The sequence below is a fragment of the Ornithodoros turicata genome, chromosome 2 (assembly GCF_037126465.1).
Source record: "Ornithodoros turicata isolate Travis chromosome 2, ASM3712646v1, whole genome shotgun sequence".
NCBI classification, from domain to species: domain Eukaryota; kingdom Metazoa; phylum Arthropoda; class Arachnida; order Ixodida; family Argasidae; genus Ornithodoros; species Ornithodoros turicata.
This window is the reverse complement of record NC_088202.1, coordinates 126,759,494-126,776,649: the sequence shown is the minus strand read 5'-3', so window position 1 is coordinate 126,776,649 and position 17,156 is coordinate 126,759,494. Positions and strand designations below refer to the sequence as shown.

The window sequence follows — 17,156 nt, the reverse complement described above, 5'->3', positions numbered from 1 at the left end:
ACTATAGTCTACAACTTGTGTGATGCATGAGGAGATGCACACAAAGCAGGCTGCATGGACCATGTGGACTAACTCTCAATGCAGTTCGTCCCACTAATGCAGTCTACCATACACAACACCAAGGGACCCTTCTTTCACGATATGTTATGCTACGTGAAACGGCTTGTAGCGGCCAGACGACAATGACGAGCATCACCTGTGACTCACCCGCTCGCACTCACCCCTTTTTGGTTCTCGTTCAGTAAAATCTTCGCTTCTGCCCGCGACTGGTTTCCTGTGCGGTCACTTGTAGCATAGCTCCTACAAATTGGTGACCCGAACGATGCCATACCCAGACCGGCCGCCTTCTTCGCTCACGCCCAACATGGTGGACACCCCGCTGCCATACACCGAGCCACCGTCGTTTCCAGCCCCCCCCCCCCAGGGTAAATGTTGCCGACCTCAAACTCCAGACTTTCTGGCATAACGACCCCACCCTGTGGTTCGTCCTTGTAGGGGCGGAGTTCGGCAGACGACGCATAACCAGCCAAGACTCCATATACCACCACGTCCTTACTGCACTCTCGCCAACCGTAATGGCGGAAGTTCGAGACATCGTCATCAACCCGCCATCTTCGAACTCTTATGACAAGCTTAAGGAACAGCTTATAAAACAACTGTCTGAGTCACAGCAACAGCGCTTACGTCAGCTGTTGACAACAGAAGAATTGGGAGACCGTACTCCAACGCAGTTTTTACGTCGCATGTACCAGCTTCACGGCGACGAATCATCCGCTTTGGACGAATCTATTTTAAAGGAGCTTTTCCTGCAATGGTGTCCCCAGACCGTGAGGATGATCTGTCCGAATTTGCGGACAGGATCATGGAAGCCACTCCTTCCTTCGTCAATCGTATTCCAACTACACCTACCCTGCTCCACAAGCCCTTTCATCTTTAGGGATCTCGCTGACTCGTCATGGACGGACGGACGCTGTCTTTCTACGGACCGACGCCACCCACACCCCTCTCCAGCCACCTTACCAGGGCCCATACAAGGTCCTCAACCGAACGGACCACCACTTCTCCCTGGCCTTGAACGGCCCTCAGGACACTGTTTCTGTGGAGTGGCTCAAGCCCGCCTATCTCGACCCGCATCATATAACCCTTCCGCCGGCTCCCCTCATCGCCTCCACTCACCCTCCGTGGCGCAACCCCCCCTCCACTCACCCCCCGCGGCTCACCCCCCGCATGGTCCGTTGAACAACACCTCTGGTGTTGTAGCGGCAAAGTGGTGTAGCGGCCCGACGACAACGGCGAGCATCACCTGTGACTCACCCGCTCGCGCTCACCCCTGTTTAGTTCTTGTTCAGTAAAACCTTTGCTTCTGCCCGCGACCGGTTTCCTGTGCGGTCACTTGTAGCATAGCTCCTACAGGCTCATTCATCGAATGAGCTCAACACCACAAAATATTTCACCATGAGGTATTCGAAATACGTATTCGAATTCGGCTTTTTCTGATTCGATTCGAACAAATTATTCGGATCCGATTAGCAATGGAAATTGTGCTATTCGCACAGCTCTAATTAAAATGCATCAAGGTGTGTTCAGACTAAATCTTGAGCAATGGAACCTTCATGGAACACCAGGAAATCTTTATTTTTTTCAGCACCAGGAGAAGAGGGCCCACTTCGGATTCTTGATTCAACTGAAGACCCTGGCACAGGAAATACCATCAGTATCCTCTATGTGCAGGTAAGTTTCAATTGCATGGTTCCCGACAGCGGATGCAGCAGGTAGAGAAATAGTGTGCTATTGCTTCTTTACATTGCCCTCCGTCCTGTAATATCAGACGAACAAGAAACACCCTGACTTTGCGGGTATACGCAACTCTGTTCTACAACGGGCATCCCTGGATGTGTCTGAGCTTGTGCTTGTTCTCCATGAGCAATCTATCTCTGCATTGATGAGCCTGGCAAACAATATGAGTGAACAGCTGGGACATGTTGGTCAGGAGTCCAAAGTGGTGGCGACCCAGGAGCAAGTGCAGCAGCAGGTTCCTCAGCCCCACGGCACCAAGGTTCAGGCTGGTGAGTTCATGTCTCAGCCTGGATTCAGCATGGGTCACTTGAGGGGAAGCATGGCTACACACTTGCACATGTTTTTTGGTGCTTCTTGTAGTTGGAAGTTAAGACCAACATAAAGACAATTCTAGTTCTCATACGTGTTATGTAAAAAAATCTGCCGCATCTTCGAATGATTTGAAAAATTTTTGTATGTGCCATAGAGCCATTGTTGACCCTTTTCAAAATGCTGGGAAATTTTTATTCATGGCCTTTCAGTAGTTTGTGAAATCATTTAATTTTTTTTGCATTGGTACTGTGATAGTTACACAATTTCATCATGCTACAAACACTGTGGTTGGCCCTATAAAGATACTGCTTGCTTATCAGTGTGCAGTCAGTTTGAGTGATCATCACAATAAAGTTTGTAATCATTGTAAAGTTATCATCACGCTGTTGGTGATCGTTTCCATATTTTTTAAAATCTTCCATTTGGGCTCTAGTAGTTTCTAGTAGTGTTTCTGTTTCAAGTTTGAGATTGGACTGACCTCTACCTCTGATATTTACAGCTGTGGGTAAGAGGGAAGCAAAGGAAATCATCAGCATGGACATCTTTGCAACCCTCTCGGGATTCGCTGTTGCCATTTGTAACCAAAAGCGGACAGTGTGTGATATTCTCATTCGTGGTATGTAATGTAATCATAAGTCGTACACCTTTGGGTGTACATCGTACACATAAATGTTGTCCAACATACAGGTATGGAGGCCGGGTTGACTATTTACTCTGCAAGGACTGTGCTAAAAATGAATCTAAAAACAGTTGGAATCTACGATCCTACTCCTGGAACTGTGCACAAAAATGTGAGTGTCATTCATGCAAGACTCAGTTGTGTGGCGTTTCTTGCACGTTTCCCCGTGACCATCACCTGCATAAATTCACATGCATCATGTGCAGATCCTTGCACTGGCTGGAGATGAAGTCCTGGATCTTGTTATAACAACATATGAGGAGTCTGGTAGTGAAGGATACGTAACAATGGACAAGGTGGATGTCAGCGTGAAGGGCACCTTTGGTCGAATGCATTTTGTATTCCTGTACAAGTTTTATCTGGACATTATGGTACTTACTGTTCACTATCAAACCGCTCGAAAGATCGTGTCATCGGCATGTCATCTTGGTACTGCAACTTTGACTTGACTTACTCTTTTTTTTTTTTTTTCAGAACTTTGTCGACAAGTTTCAGACAGCAAAGCAGAAGATAGCAGAGGCCAGTGTAACAATGGCCGAAGCAGCACGTGCTGGCGTGGAGCTGGCTTACCAAAAGGCCTACAAGATGGCTTTGGACATCTGCATTGAAGCCCCCATTTTCTACTTGCCTCAAAATTCAAAGTCTCGTAACATAGTGGTTGCCGACTTTGGAGTACTACACGTGTGGAACAAATTTTATTTGGCTGAGCACAGCAGACGAGAGTCACCGATATTGCTGGAAGATATGGTCATTGAATTTGACAAGCTCAAGCTGTCACGGCAAGCACTGTGCAAACTGCACATTTCTGTTTTCTGCTTCTTCTCTGTTTCTGTTTTTGCAGTTCCACAACAGTGTGACTTGCACATGTTTCAGATTCACCATGAAGATTCCCAGCCATGACGACGATGTAGAGTTTCCACTCTTGGAACCCGTCACTTTCAAGATGAACATGACGAGGAACATGAACTTCAGCACCCACCCAGAAGTTCCTGAAATGAAAATGTCGGGGCTGCTTCCAAAGTTGGATGTGAGCACAGGATGTTGTATGCACCAGTTCCTTGCAGTTGTACTGGCCCACAGCATTGTTCATTGTTGAACAAGAGAGAACTGATGTTCTGAGGCTGGAACAATATAGAAGGGACAATCACATACAAGGCCTCAAGTTGCCTAAAATTAACGATGAAAGATGGAAATCACTGAAAAAGTTAGCCAGCTGTGGGACTCAACCCACATCTTCTGGATTTTCAGTTTCTTAGGCAAGATTTCTTCAGATTTCTTAGGCAACTTGAGGCCTTGTATGTGATTGTCCGTTCTGTATTGTTCCAGCCTCAGAACATCAGTTCTCTCTTGTTCAACATTTGCCGCATGCGTCGATCCCTGTCGTATGAATGTGTGTATGAGTGTGCAAAAATGTAAGAGTGAAAGGAGGATGAGTGCGAGAGAGTGACTGGTTTGTCCCTTCAGATGACGCACCCTGGAAGTCGCTGAGTCGTGTTAGCTTAGCTCAATTGGTAGAGCCCTGGACCGGTAATCCAGAAGATGTGGGTTCGAGCCCTACAGCTGGCTAACTTTTTCAGTGATTTCCATCTTTCATTGTTCATTGTATTCTCACACACAAAGTATATATTCTAGTACTTTCGTTCTCAAACAGTTCATGCTGAGCGAAGAAGACTACTGCGCAATAATGCGAATCTTGGATGAGAACATGAATGAGGTTCCCCAAGATGTTGTGGTGCCACCTTATGCAACCCCACCTCCTTTGCCACAGCAGAGCTACAGCACTGAAGGGAAATCTTCTCGAGAGCGCATGGACACGAATCGAGAGCTTAATCTTGGTCTGTGTGTCACGTAATTGTGGTTGATGTCGGAAATAAATAAGATTTTCTGTGTTACAGATGGCGGCGTCAAAAGAGCAATCAGAATCGACTTGTCCTTTCAGATTGATTCTCTTATTTTGAACCTTTATGCTAAGCGCTCAAAAAAGGTGAGATTATGTGTAGATTGCGATGTGGATACCGTATTTCAACATGGAGTGCATTGTGGATATGTAGTAATATGTTAATCCCACTCAGAGTATTGCATTCCGTGGTGGTAGTCACACCAAAATATCCAAGCATTTTATCAAGCATAGTTGTGGTGGTTTTCTGTTTCATGTAGTCAGCAGACTGTTGTCAGATATTGTCCAATATCTGCAATATCCTATATATCAAGAAAATCGTTTAACTGCATTCCACCAGAAGCTCACTGCAAATGAAAACGTGATCATCTTGGTATCCCAAATAAAAAATCGACAATATTTTGCCAAGCTGCCAGGAATTGGGTGGTGCACAATATTTCCTTGGTATATATATGTACATACATTGATCATGCGAAGCATTTCCAGCTCGCTGTCTGTTCCTGTTTCTTTTTTTTTTACAAACTGGTAAGATCCATCCCAAGGCTGACAGGGCTGACAAAACCCTGAGATAACTGCAGCAAAACAACTATACATTCTTCTCATTACAATTATCTAGTAGTTCATAAGTCAGTAAACCTTATTCGTAAAACTTCTGTGGTGTATTCAAAACACATAACATATGTGATCTGCTACAGGTGACAGAGGGACTGGCTAGGCTGGAAATCTTGGTGTTGTCTCTCAAAGGAAATATGTTTCATGATGGGTCCTTCTGGATGGACACAGTCCTTTGGAACCTCATAGTGGATGACACAAGAGCGTGCAGAAAAAAAGGTCTCACCAGGTACGTTTCCTGTATGTTTCGTGTAATGGACTAGCACGCCTGTTACAGAAATGCTGTGGATTGTTGTGTAGTGAGTGGCTCATTCTGGACCGGTGTCCCCCAGTATTATTGTACATATGCCTATTGACTCCAAGCTGCCAATTATATATTTTTGGAAAGACCATTATGTACTTGAGTTCATCTTTTTACTTGCATAATTAGTGCTCCCTCGTGTAGTGCTACTCCTTTCAGTAGAAAAGTGCATTAATACAGTAATGTGAGTAAATATGCTACTTTGCAACCTGCAGTCAGAACACGGCTTCTTGTCACAACCCCTTTTTTCAGAGTGACAAACAAGTGTGCAAAAGTGTGACCTATACAGGGTGCTTCACCTAATGTAAAAAATATGTGTTAAAAATATACTTGTCTGAACATTATTGTAGGGGTGTGCGAATATTCGAATTCGAATCGAATACCAAACGCTCGAACTATTCGATTCGCGAATCGAATATCCAATATTCGATGTTTCGAATATTCGACTATTCCACGAATATGAGCGACACAGCCCGAGAGTGGGCTTCACCTGATGCTTCCGTGCATGAGGTGAAGCCTCCTTTACGAAATTGCCCTTGCTGCAGGACCAACACAGGCTGGATGGTGTTTAGTTTAAGATAACGTTATCCAAAGTTAGTTTTGCAGACATCGTCTGTGGAAGGGGCGGCGCCCCTCCCACATGCAGTTTAGCGGTGCCGACGAGGGACTTTGATTTGATGTCTGTGAGGTTGCCTTTAAAAAGTTAGGACTTTTGAATAATGACTACAGCCCACGAACAAGAAGGGTGTCTTAAAGATGTCCTTTACATCTAAAATTTCAGTAGTGCAACTTCCTAGGACGAGTGCAAAGGAACTAAAGTGTGTTCATGGCAAAGCTGAGGCAGGATGCCAATTAGTTTGTTTCACAAATGGCCTGTGGTTGTCTGAAACAATTACAGCCTCATCTGTATAACATGCTACTGCCTGACAAAATTTTGAAATGAAGGTAACCACTCCAGTACTCCAGTAAGTGTAGGCTCACCTGAAAAGCAGGAAGAACTCTCATGTGAAATTAAAGATTAGGGGCTTTAAACAGAAGAATTGCATGTCTCTCTTGTGACAGTTAATGCCAGAAAAATTACACTAAAGCCATGGGCTACAAAATGGAAACTTTTAGTGCGAAAGTCACATATTGTAAATTTTGCACGAATATTGGATATTCGATTCGGTATTCGGAATTTTTTCCCTCATTCGATTCGATATTCGATTCGACTTAAAATATTCGGATTCGCCCAGCCCTACATTATTGGCTTGGTTCTATTAATCTCAGGGGAGATTTTGCCGTTACTTCTGAGCACTTGTATTAGGTTGTTCTTTACCACTGTTATCAACTTTTATTAAATTTAATTCACGAGTAATTGAATTTTCCCAATTGACCTCCGAAATTTGCTAAGTCAACCACACGTTGTTTTTTTTACAGAAACTGAAAGTGTATGTAGGATATGCCCCATTGCATTGTAAAATACATTGCATACTGCTTTGTTAACAGCTGAAAAAAAAAGAAAACATCTATAAACTCAGTTCTCCGTCAAATTACTAATGCAAGATGCGGAAGAAGACAAATGGTCACCCGCCCCTTCCTGTTTCCTTCTCGCTGTTCTTTGAGATAACTTTGCATTACAACCAAGCTGTCATTATCAGCAGAAAATTAGGAAAGGGAAAGTGAAAGGGCAGGTACACAGCCTCCTCGCATTGCTTCTTTTGGAGATCTTAGTGCAGCCGCCAATTTGGGTGCCTCGAAAGGACGGTTTTTGCAGTATTTTCCCGGCTATTACCATTGTAGTAGTAAATGTATTTTGCAGTCGAATGTGGTTAATACAGCATGCACTTCCTGTTTCCGTAAGAAAAGCGTAGGGTTGACTTGGCAAATTTTGAAGTTCATTTGGGAAAGTTCAATTTGTCATGAATTAAATTTGATAAAGGTGCTCAGAGGTCATGGCAAAATGTGCCCCATGAGAAATAGCATTGACTCCATCACACAAATAGATTTTTCTTGATACCTTCTTTTTGTTTTTTCATGGAGTTGGAGTTTGAATTAGAAGAGAAATAATATACCTTTTTTTTTCATCATCACCCTGTGTCTGTGAGGTGCTTTACTAAAATGAACACGAAACGTCCTGTCTCAGGTTCTTGACAAAGTCTAGCAAGAACAACGAGAAATTAGTGGATGTACTGTACAAAGTGGACCCTGCTGGAGACTTCTTCTGTCAGACTACCATATCCAGGATAATGTTTGTATACTGTGTGGACTTCTTCAATGCATTCATGCGCTTCTACAACCTGGATAACATGTACGAACAAGCCAAAGAAAAGGAACAACGGCTTTCGGCGAAGAAGCAAGCCCAGGTATCTGTACCAACAGGTAATCATCATCTTCACGTGGTATCTATCTTCAGGTTCAACAGTGAAGTTACCCAAATAATTTGATCAGGCAAAAATTTGTTTTGCAAATAGTTTTTACGTGCACTGTGAAAAGTATGGACTAGAATGTAGAGCAACAAGATGATACCGTGACTTGCCTAGCACTTATCAGATAGCAGTTCTTCCTATGCTGGTCGCAGACAGGACGACAGGAAATGAAGTAGTAAAGTGAACTGAATGTCGTCCCATTTCTCACTCGGGTTACCCCCACTAATGTGTCTCTTAAGATGTTGGTTTGAGGAATGTGTCATTGGTAGAGCATGAAGTTTTAGGACTTAACCAGATTCTTCCCTGAATTTACACTCCGATGTGAAGGTTGCCTCTTTAGGGTGAGACCCAATTTTTACCCAGCAAATTGCCCTCACCGAGACGTCTGTAGGAAATCACACTAACTCGTTTGGCAGCAAATGCAGTTACATAACCATTTGTACTGAACCAGTTCAGTTAGTTTGAGTAACTGAGCACGATTTCTCCCCGAATTTAGCATACCGTATTTACTCGCACGGTTTGCACACTTTTTCTCCCCCAAAAAATCGGAACGTTCGTTATGACATTCAAGCAACGCAAAATTTCAAAATCTTAGTATGCTGGTCATATAGGCTCTCGGTGGAGCCGATATTGACGTTATCACTGCATTGCACAAGCGTGAAAGTAGTACCCAAATACCAGGCAACCGCCCACGGTCAGGAGGCATTCCCATTCCACTCCGCATTCCGAGGAAAGCGCTGCCCCGTCGACGCATTTGGAGCTAGCGGACGACGTGTGGTTATCGGATCGCCATCTCTCCCGTCTGGTGGCGCTGCGCAGCCCCACCGCCACCAGGGGAACGGAAGTGAGGCGAAGGCGACGGTAGCACAGCAACTTGGTTCGGTAACCCGCTTTTACGGGGACTGGGGAGATATCAGACAAGTGTGTCGCAAGCAGTACCCTATTCAACCTATTGTGACCTACAATGTATATAGTGGCATCTAGTCCTAGCACACATCATCATGCTGCATATTTTATGCCTGTGTTGACCCACTTGTTTGTTGTGGCACACGAAAATTGCTGTAGGGGCATCATAACCTGGTAAACTTTGCAGCGACAGACACTACATCACCAGCTATGCCACCGTATCCTGTCCGTAATTACACTGTACTTTTGGAAATGGCAAGGCCAGACATAGTGCTCGTAGCTGACATCGAAGATGTGCAGTCTCCTTGCATTATTTTGAAGGTGAGACAGCAACCATATGCTTCTCAAACATGTAAAAGTCTGTGTTCAGAATGTTAAAGACCTTTGCCTGACCTTGCTTGTTTTTTTTATAGAGCAGCATTCATGTGAAGATGAGGCAAGTGGCGACAACTCAGACTATGTCAGTCACTATGGAAGACCTCAAGATGTACACATCATCCGTAGACTCCCTCCTAGAGGAGCACGTGCTGTCTGAAGTAAGGGAGGAAAACAAGAATTATTTATGTGGTCATTTGCAAGTTACTTGTGCAAGCAGCTTGTGCAAATGGTGGATATTGACACCATTTTGTTAAAGCAGCCAAAGAGAGTGAAAGCAAGATGGAGCAAACAGTGCAACTGCTTGCTCTCAACTGTACTGCTAGTAAGATTACTCAAGTACTTGAGTACTATATCCAGTGCTAGAGGTAATGCAAGGTGTTCCATTAGGGGGGGTGGGGGAGGTGGCACCCATCCTTGCAGCTATTTTGTCTTTTTTGGTCTTTCCCACAGATAGTTTGGAGGGATGGTGCAAGATTTTTGGGGGTGCCTTTGGGGTGGGGTGCTGGGAAGATCCTAGCAGAGGCCTTCCGCGCACGCTGCAAGTCACCTGCGCCCGTCTTTGCAGGTGTTCATTTTATTCACTGCAAAATGCTCTGCAGCCAAAGACAAAAAAAGGGGGTGTCACCCCAGTGCTCCTTTAAATTTTTCACCGAATAGCTGACGAATATTTCGCTGGCACTGCGAGTCGAATCTGAATAATTTCTACAGACGGCGAATCGAATTAGAATAATCAGAAAAGGCCCAATTCAAATAATTTCGAATACCTCATGGTGAAATATTTTGTTGTGTTATGCTCATTTGATGATGATCTGCTCCGGACTTGAGCCTTTTCACCCAGCATAACATATTGTGAGAGAGCGGTCCCTCTGTGTTGTGTATGGTAGACTGCATTGAGAGTTTGTCAACATGATCCATGCAGCCTGCTTTGTGTGCATCTGTTTATATAGTGAATTTCCCGTATATTTCATGTGAATTTTTTTAGAAACTGCAGATATTTCCACCTCTTGCTGAACATCACTCTGAAAGTTGGGAGTACATTTACTGGAACATGCAGTGCCCAGAGTGCAGTACTGACCATGAGGTCACAGAAGTTGTAGACTTAGTCACTGAATATTGTAAACAGTGTAAATGAGGCTTCACCCAACACTTTAGAGTAAAGAGGTGAAGCCCACTTGCAGAATGATGATGGTGACACGTTGCTTCAGTACTGTTTAAAAAATTTTCAAAACTAAACTGAGGGGTGGACAAGAGCTCAAAGGGTGATAATACAGGTTGTAGACTGATGTTAAGTCTTTTTCATATGGGATATTCATAGTGGTAGTATTCATATGGGTCATCAGTTACTTATTTCAACGTCAGAGCTTCTGCAGGTTCCGCACCGACATTAAACGTAAGAATAGAGAGTCCTACTTAATTTCGCAGTTCAAGTGTCTCACACCAAATGGTCTGAATCTTAGTCCTGGCTCGTTATATCCGCTTATGTAAATTTAGTAGCTATATATCTATATTTATTTGTGCACAATTCTTGAATCCCCACTTTCAGTCATCGTCTGGTACTCCATTAGATAATCCGTAACCTTCCCTTTTGTCTATTCTGGACCACTCGTTTCCCATACTCCTGACCCCCCTTCCGCCAAACTGGGTTGGCGAGCCTTTTTGTTCACAACAACACCTTTTACTGTTCTTAAACGGTTAGAGGTCACCTATCCGTCTGCCCAGCTATTCATTGTACACAGACATGTGGCACCATATCTCCTTTCCTCTTCCCTTTCTTTGTACAGCAGTGTATATGTCTATACTATATATACTTATGTGTGTCACCACTTCACTTTGTACCTGAGGAAGCGTGGACCTCCACGCGAAAGCTTGTACAAATTAAACTTAAACAAAAATCTTCAGTGTCGGCTTCTGTATTTTGTTTAACGTCAGAGCTGTGAAAAACAAATTGTAACATATGCATGTTCGTAAGACTTTCGTACTTTGTGTTGCATTTTTATTTAATGTTGGATCATTCACCCTTCATGGATGCAGATTCTTTCATGTTATTTAACTAGATCCTGAAGCCTACAATGATCAGCTTGAACAGTACATATACTGTTGAGAATGGCCAGCACATGGAAGTTACAACAAGTCCAATTGAAATTCACATCATCCCCGGAGCAGTAGAGATTCTCTCCAAAAGCTTCAGCGCCCTCAGTGCTCCTGGTGTAAGAACTTTTATTATATATTGTTACCCTTTGCAAAGTAGAGATTGCAAAGCAGTTTTTGTCTTGGTTGGGTGCCTGTTGTCCGTACGCATACATTCTATAGCTGTGTCTTGTAGGCACTTACTACTTGTGCTGTTCGGGGGTGAAAACGCTGCGGTGGAAGGGAAGAGAATACAGGGTTTCTGGGGCATGCAGTGAGTGGTGCGATATTGCACACCAAGGGACAGTGCAGTCTCATTAATTCTAACTCTAAGGGGACCAAAGATTTGTTCGAATAAAGTGGTGCTTGAACTAAGGGGAGCTGCTCTAAATGAGCGCTTGATGCGTTGGGCAGAAATATGAGAGGCTGGAAGGGCGCTGGCGAGCTCGTACGTAATTACAGCAGTGAAACCCGAGACACGGAAGAAAAACAGAAGACACAATCTCAAACACAGCAATCTTTAATGACAAGAACCTAGGCGTCCAGCAACTTCCTGAGAGGTTGCAAAGGGGAAACCAAAGGGACACTTATGCATTGCCCTCTCGTAGCAATTTCTTCGAATTCCGCCAGAAGTCTAACCCCTGGATTGCTACCGTAATCCTCTTAAGTACTACACAGTCTCACTGAAGTGGGGCGGGAGGGAACAGTTGTTACACAGCTTCAAATGGGCCACCAGCTCCGAATTCCAAGAAAGGGAAAGTGCATTTCTTTTGTGTTCTAGGAGTCGAAGTCGAGGGTAGAAGTAGACAGGACGACTGCAGACTCTCAACTAACGAATAATCAAGGAACACAGCACCTTAAACGCTAACATCTAGGTCACCGACTAAAAATGCACAGAGAAGACAAGGTTTATGCTGCCGGCTGGGAGATAGCACTGAACATCTTATCCATACGTAGAAAATCAATTTCCACGTCTGCTAACGTGACAGAAGGGGAGCTGACACATCTGCCATTACACGTGGCTATTTGAAATGCCTTCATTATCTCCCGCACCAACTGATCTTCTGTCACGTTAGCAGACGTGGAAATTGATTTTCTACGTATGGATAATATGTTGAGTGCTATCTCCCAGCCAGCAGCATAAACCTTGTCTTCTCTGTGCATTTTTTAGTCGGTGACCTAGATGTTAGCGTTTAAGATGCTGTGTTCCTTGATTAAACGTCAGTTGAGAGTCTGCAGTCGTCCTGTCTACTTCTACCCTGTCCTTGTCTTCTTGCTGCTATTCGTCATCATGAATCATCAAATCGCCGCCTTTTTCTTGGCAATGTATGTCAACAGGAAAGGTCTTGATCCCTTCAAGACAGCGAAGTTTGCTTGCTTTGTCGACGACAAGTAAGCATCATCCTGCACCAGTCGCGTTCGTGCACACCGTTACGGTGATTCGTTCGTTACTCCCCTTTCCTCTGGCAGAAGTATTGCTTTTATGAGAAAGTAATAAGTAAGCTTAGCATTTAATAAGTAAAGTGTCCCTGACGCCAGCGCGCCCGCCGGCGCTTCCGAGCGGATGCGTGGTCGGGAGTTGGGGGCGCGGCCCTGCAATCTTGTTAAAATACACTGCTGTGTATGTTCATGTGTTTGAACTACCAGGCATTTGAAATACACGTGGCTTAGCTGGGACCTGAGCGTCAGGTCAAATTATCCGGAAGTTCAAATTAAGAGACTTCAAATTAACGGGATTGCACTGTAGTTGGGGTAATGGTGCACATGCTCTCAGTTCTCAGGATATATACAATTTAATTTATACTAGTTAGCAGTGCCTTGCTCCTGTCATTGCAGAAAGAAAAATTAATCGACACTTTTCAGAAAAACTTTCAAACTTGCGCCTTTGCATTCGGTACCAAATTGTGTACATATACAATACTGTGCTCAATTCGATCTAAATTGTCCTGTCAGACACCCATTCCACCCATGGATGAAAAGGAACAGGGAATAGTCACCATGATTCGCATGGAAACATTTAAGTGGTTATTTCCTTTTGTGTTTGTTTGTTCAGTGTTCAGTCCATTGTTAGAGGAAAGTTCACCGCCCCAGGTTTCCCTTTATTTTCCTGCTCTCTAACCACATATGAATTCCTTTTTGTGCCTGGTGGGACAATTCTGTGAAGAGCTTGCCGACTACAAACCACTTGTCTTTGGCAACAGTTACGAAAAGTTGTGCATAGAGATTTGCATCAGTTTCCAGAATACAGGCTTTGTGTTTTCATATCGTGCTGACATAATGACAATTCTGTAGAAAATGGAGCACAAGTATAGCCGTCCAGACAAACAAATGCTCCTACAAGTACCCGCGATCTTTTCTGGGGAGGGCTCTCACCTGAAGGCAAGAACGGAGGGCACCGAGAGGCTGTGATAGTAGTACTAGTGATAGTAGTATATTAGCACCCCTCAAGCATATGAGCACACTCTGGAGCAAACTTTTGGACACTCACGTGGCAACGTGTGACAGTGGACTCCCTAATAAATTTCCCCGCCCTGTCCTGCATGTTTTTTTAGGCTGCATCGATTTTTAGGTTGTTCATTCACACGTTCACTGCTTGCAGGTATGATAAATTACTAATTCAGCATAGCTATAAAAACAAAAGAAATGTTCCAACCTGTTCTGTCTGGTCGTATAGCTCTTCAGCATAAGCTATGCTGTCATCTATCCATTTTTGAAGGATAGGTCTTCAGTGTAGACAGTAGAACCCTTCAGGTTGCCTGCCTTTTATCAGCACTCAGCACACTCCAAGAAGCTGAAGAACAGTGAAGAATATTGCCATCAAAAACATTTTGGTCTTCTTTTGGCATCTTATTTTGATTCTAATATGGTTCTGCCTTCACCATTGTTCTTTTTGTATACTGTATAAGTAGAGCCTCAAGTTTTAGGGTTTTACCAGATTCCTCCCCGAACTTGCACCCCGAATTGAAGGTTGCCTCTTTAGGGCAAAACCTGATTTTTACCCGGCAAATTGTCCTCACTGGGATGTCTGTCGGAATGCACCAACTTACTTGTTTGGCCAAAAAATGCCATTTGTTCCAAACCACTACAGTAAGTTTGAATAACTGAGCCCGATTTCTCCCCGAATTTAGCGTACTGCAAGCTTTTCCACCCGAATTTGCATGAATTTAGTGCACACGTTTATTTACCCAATTTTTACCCCCCGAATGTAGGAAAAAATATTTCCCAAAAACTTCAGGCTCTATGTATAAGTACAGTCAAACTCCTTTATAGCGAACACCTTTTTAACGAAAATACCACTACAGCAAATTTTTTTGCGGTCCCGCTGGAGCCCTATAGGTCCAATAATGGACATCCTTTTTAACGAAAATACTTTTACTGCGAATTTTTTTGCTGTCCCCTGAGTTTCGTTGTAAAGGAGTTTGACTGTAGTACTTTTCGGGAGGAACTAATTTTCGTGAAATTTGCTAGCACTTTTTTCTTCGCGAATTTAAAGTTCTGCGAGATATTCAAACCAATGACAGCAAAATACGCGAACAAAATATGTAAGAAATTTTACCCAGGATGCTGAGGCAACTTATGTACACAATTTCTTACGGTATTACTCTGCGTTGAATGCCAGTCGTACCTGTTCGATGCGGCGACAGGAATGATGGGGGACAGGACAATTCGGCAATGACCCAAACATCAAACGAGTAAGGACCCCCTAATCTCATAATAATAATTGGGTCACGAGACAACTGAGATCCCCCTAATCTCAGCCCTCTCAGTCGGAAGGGCTCAAAAGGAAGACAAATGCAGCGGGTTATTACTAGGGTTGCCACCTTTCGTAGTGAAAAACACCGGCTGAGGGAGAGGAGGTGGAATAGGGGAAAGGGAAGTGGGTGAGAGGTGGACGAGCACACAGAGAGAGAAAGAGCGAGCATGCTCGCTCAAGATAATACGAGAAAACGTGTTCCTGCGTGTGGCTGTATCATTGATGCTAGAAATAATGATAATAGTAATAACAATGAATAATAATAAGAATGAATAACTAAGAAAACGACTGGTGACTGCGGAGATGGGTCTGTGTTCCAGATTTATTCAAGCTGTAGTGGAATGTTGAAGAGAAAATCCTGTAAAAGCCCTTATGAAAGGTCTTGAGCCACAAATACCGGCAAAAGGCTTCCGGTATCACCTTCCTACCGGCAACCGTCAGAGCGTGCAAATAACCAGCCGTGCCGGTATAATACTGGCCTGGTGGCAACCCTAGTTATTACCCAGTTGTGATACCTTTTGTTAACTTCCTGGATTTTCAAGGTGGAGGGCCCCTAAGACACCTGGTTTCATGGTCTACGCACGACGGTACCGCGGATTCAAGGTTCTGCGAATATTTGCCTGATCCTGGCTCCTCACAAATTCGCGAATTATTGAGCCCACGAATTTAACCACTTATACAGTGGTCCATTTTCCCCCGCAACTGCAAGATAGAAAGAGCAATGTAATGGGTTATCTGAAACTTGCTATTTTGTGTTTAGCCTGAGGTGCAGTCTGGCCAAATAGTTGAACCAAACAACCTTGGCGTGTGGAACGTAACAGCACTGGATAAAAGCAAGCTGTGGTACTTGGAAGAAGAAGCTGTCAAAGTTGGTACGGATGCCTTAGAAGCGCAGGAGATTGCCCCTCAAGAAACACCAGCTGCATGCAAAGATGAACAAGTATAGCCTTTAAAGCATTAGCTCCGTGCTGATTCTTCTGGGCATCGATAGCTCAGTCGTGAGATATTTTATTGTGGTTCTGTTGACAGGCGCTCCTGACAGCAAAGTCAATCGTAGTAACTGTTGAGCAAGGCTCGGACAACCGTACCATTCCTATGCTCCTTTGGAGAGCTTCGTTGGAAGCTGAAGTGCTGGACTGGTCATCCGAGGTATGTATTTAGTGCATCCCATGGGCAGACTGCTTGCAAGTTATAGGCTGCACAGGCAGATGCACAAGAGCATGTGCATTTTGTCTCATCTGAGGGCTACTATTTAATTTGTAAAAAATACTAAAAATTAATTACTACTAAAAAGTTTAAAAAATTTATTTACTTTGTAATTAATTTTTTGCGTGTAATATTTACATGTGCGATGCACACTAGAGTGGTACCTCATGAATGGTTAGCTGCATACATTGTACCTGTCCAAGTTTATTGTTAGCTTTCTGGATAATGGTATTCTGTCTGTTCCAACATGGGTTTTGTATGAGTTTATCAACAAGTACTCAACTTGTTACCGTTGTCCATGATCTTGCAGCAGTTATTGATAAAGGTGGGCAGGTTGATTTTTTTTCTTCCTTCTTTTTTTGGCAAAGCCATTACAAGTTCGTTTCTAAGTTGTGGATTGTAAATTGAATAAATGCTTATTTGTCGAACCACACTCGGGCAGTGAACACTTGCACAGGGAAGTGTAATCAGGCTACTGTTATTTTTTATCTATATCAAGGACATATTGTACCTGATGAAGTTCAAATCAGATTGTTTGCTGATGACTGAGTTCTTTACTCATACTGTCCTGTCTATTAACATGATGACATAGTAGTGCAACAAGTAGGAAATGATGTTAAACTCTTATTCGGTTGGAAATGTAATTGTCGATGAAGGGAAGGGTTTAAATACCTTGGTGTGACACTCACTTTAGACTTGAAATGGTCGAGACACATTGACTTAACATGTTTGGCTACCGTACGTATAAGCTGGGGTGCCTGAAAAGGAAACTGCTCAGA

At 43.6% G+C, this 17,156-nt stretch overlaps 1 protein-coding gene across 3 annotated transcripts in view; it reads left to right on the top strand.

Annotated features, from left to right (window-relative positions):
* The window catches only part of LOC135386080 (intermembrane lipid transfer protein Vps13-like), a 64,436-nt gene that overhangs the window by 16,772 nt on the left and 30,508 nt on the right, over positions 1-17,156 (top strand). For all 3 annotated transcript variants that reach the window (XM_064615804.1, XM_064615805.1, XM_064615803.1), the window contains exons 25-40: positions 1,646-1,731; positions 1,829-2,066; positions 2,609-2,725; positions 2,797-2,900; positions 2,995-3,159; positions 3,263-3,567; positions 3,662-3,815; positions 4,440-4,623; positions 4,684-4,772; positions 5,381-5,526; positions 7,724-7,959; positions 9,100-9,233; positions 9,326-9,448; positions 11,345-11,497; positions 15,932-16,111; positions 16,201-16,320. In XM_064615804.1, coding sequence (XP_064471874.1) covers positions 1,646-1,731; positions 1,829-2,066; positions 2,609-2,725; positions 2,797-2,900; positions 2,995-3,159; positions 3,263-3,567; positions 3,662-3,815; positions 4,440-4,623; positions 4,684-4,772; positions 5,381-5,526; positions 7,724-7,959; positions 9,100-9,233; positions 9,326-9,448; positions 11,345-11,497; positions 15,932-16,111; positions 16,201-16,320 — 2,534 coding nt within the window. The remainder of the gene's footprint in view (positions 1-1,645; positions 1,732-1,828; positions 2,067-2,608; positions 2,726-2,796; positions 2,901-2,994; positions 3,160-3,262; positions 3,568-3,661; positions 3,816-4,439; positions 4,624-4,683; positions 4,773-5,380; positions 5,527-7,723; positions 7,960-9,099; positions 9,234-9,325; positions 9,449-11,344; positions 11,498-15,931; positions 16,112-16,200; positions 16,321-17,156) is intronic.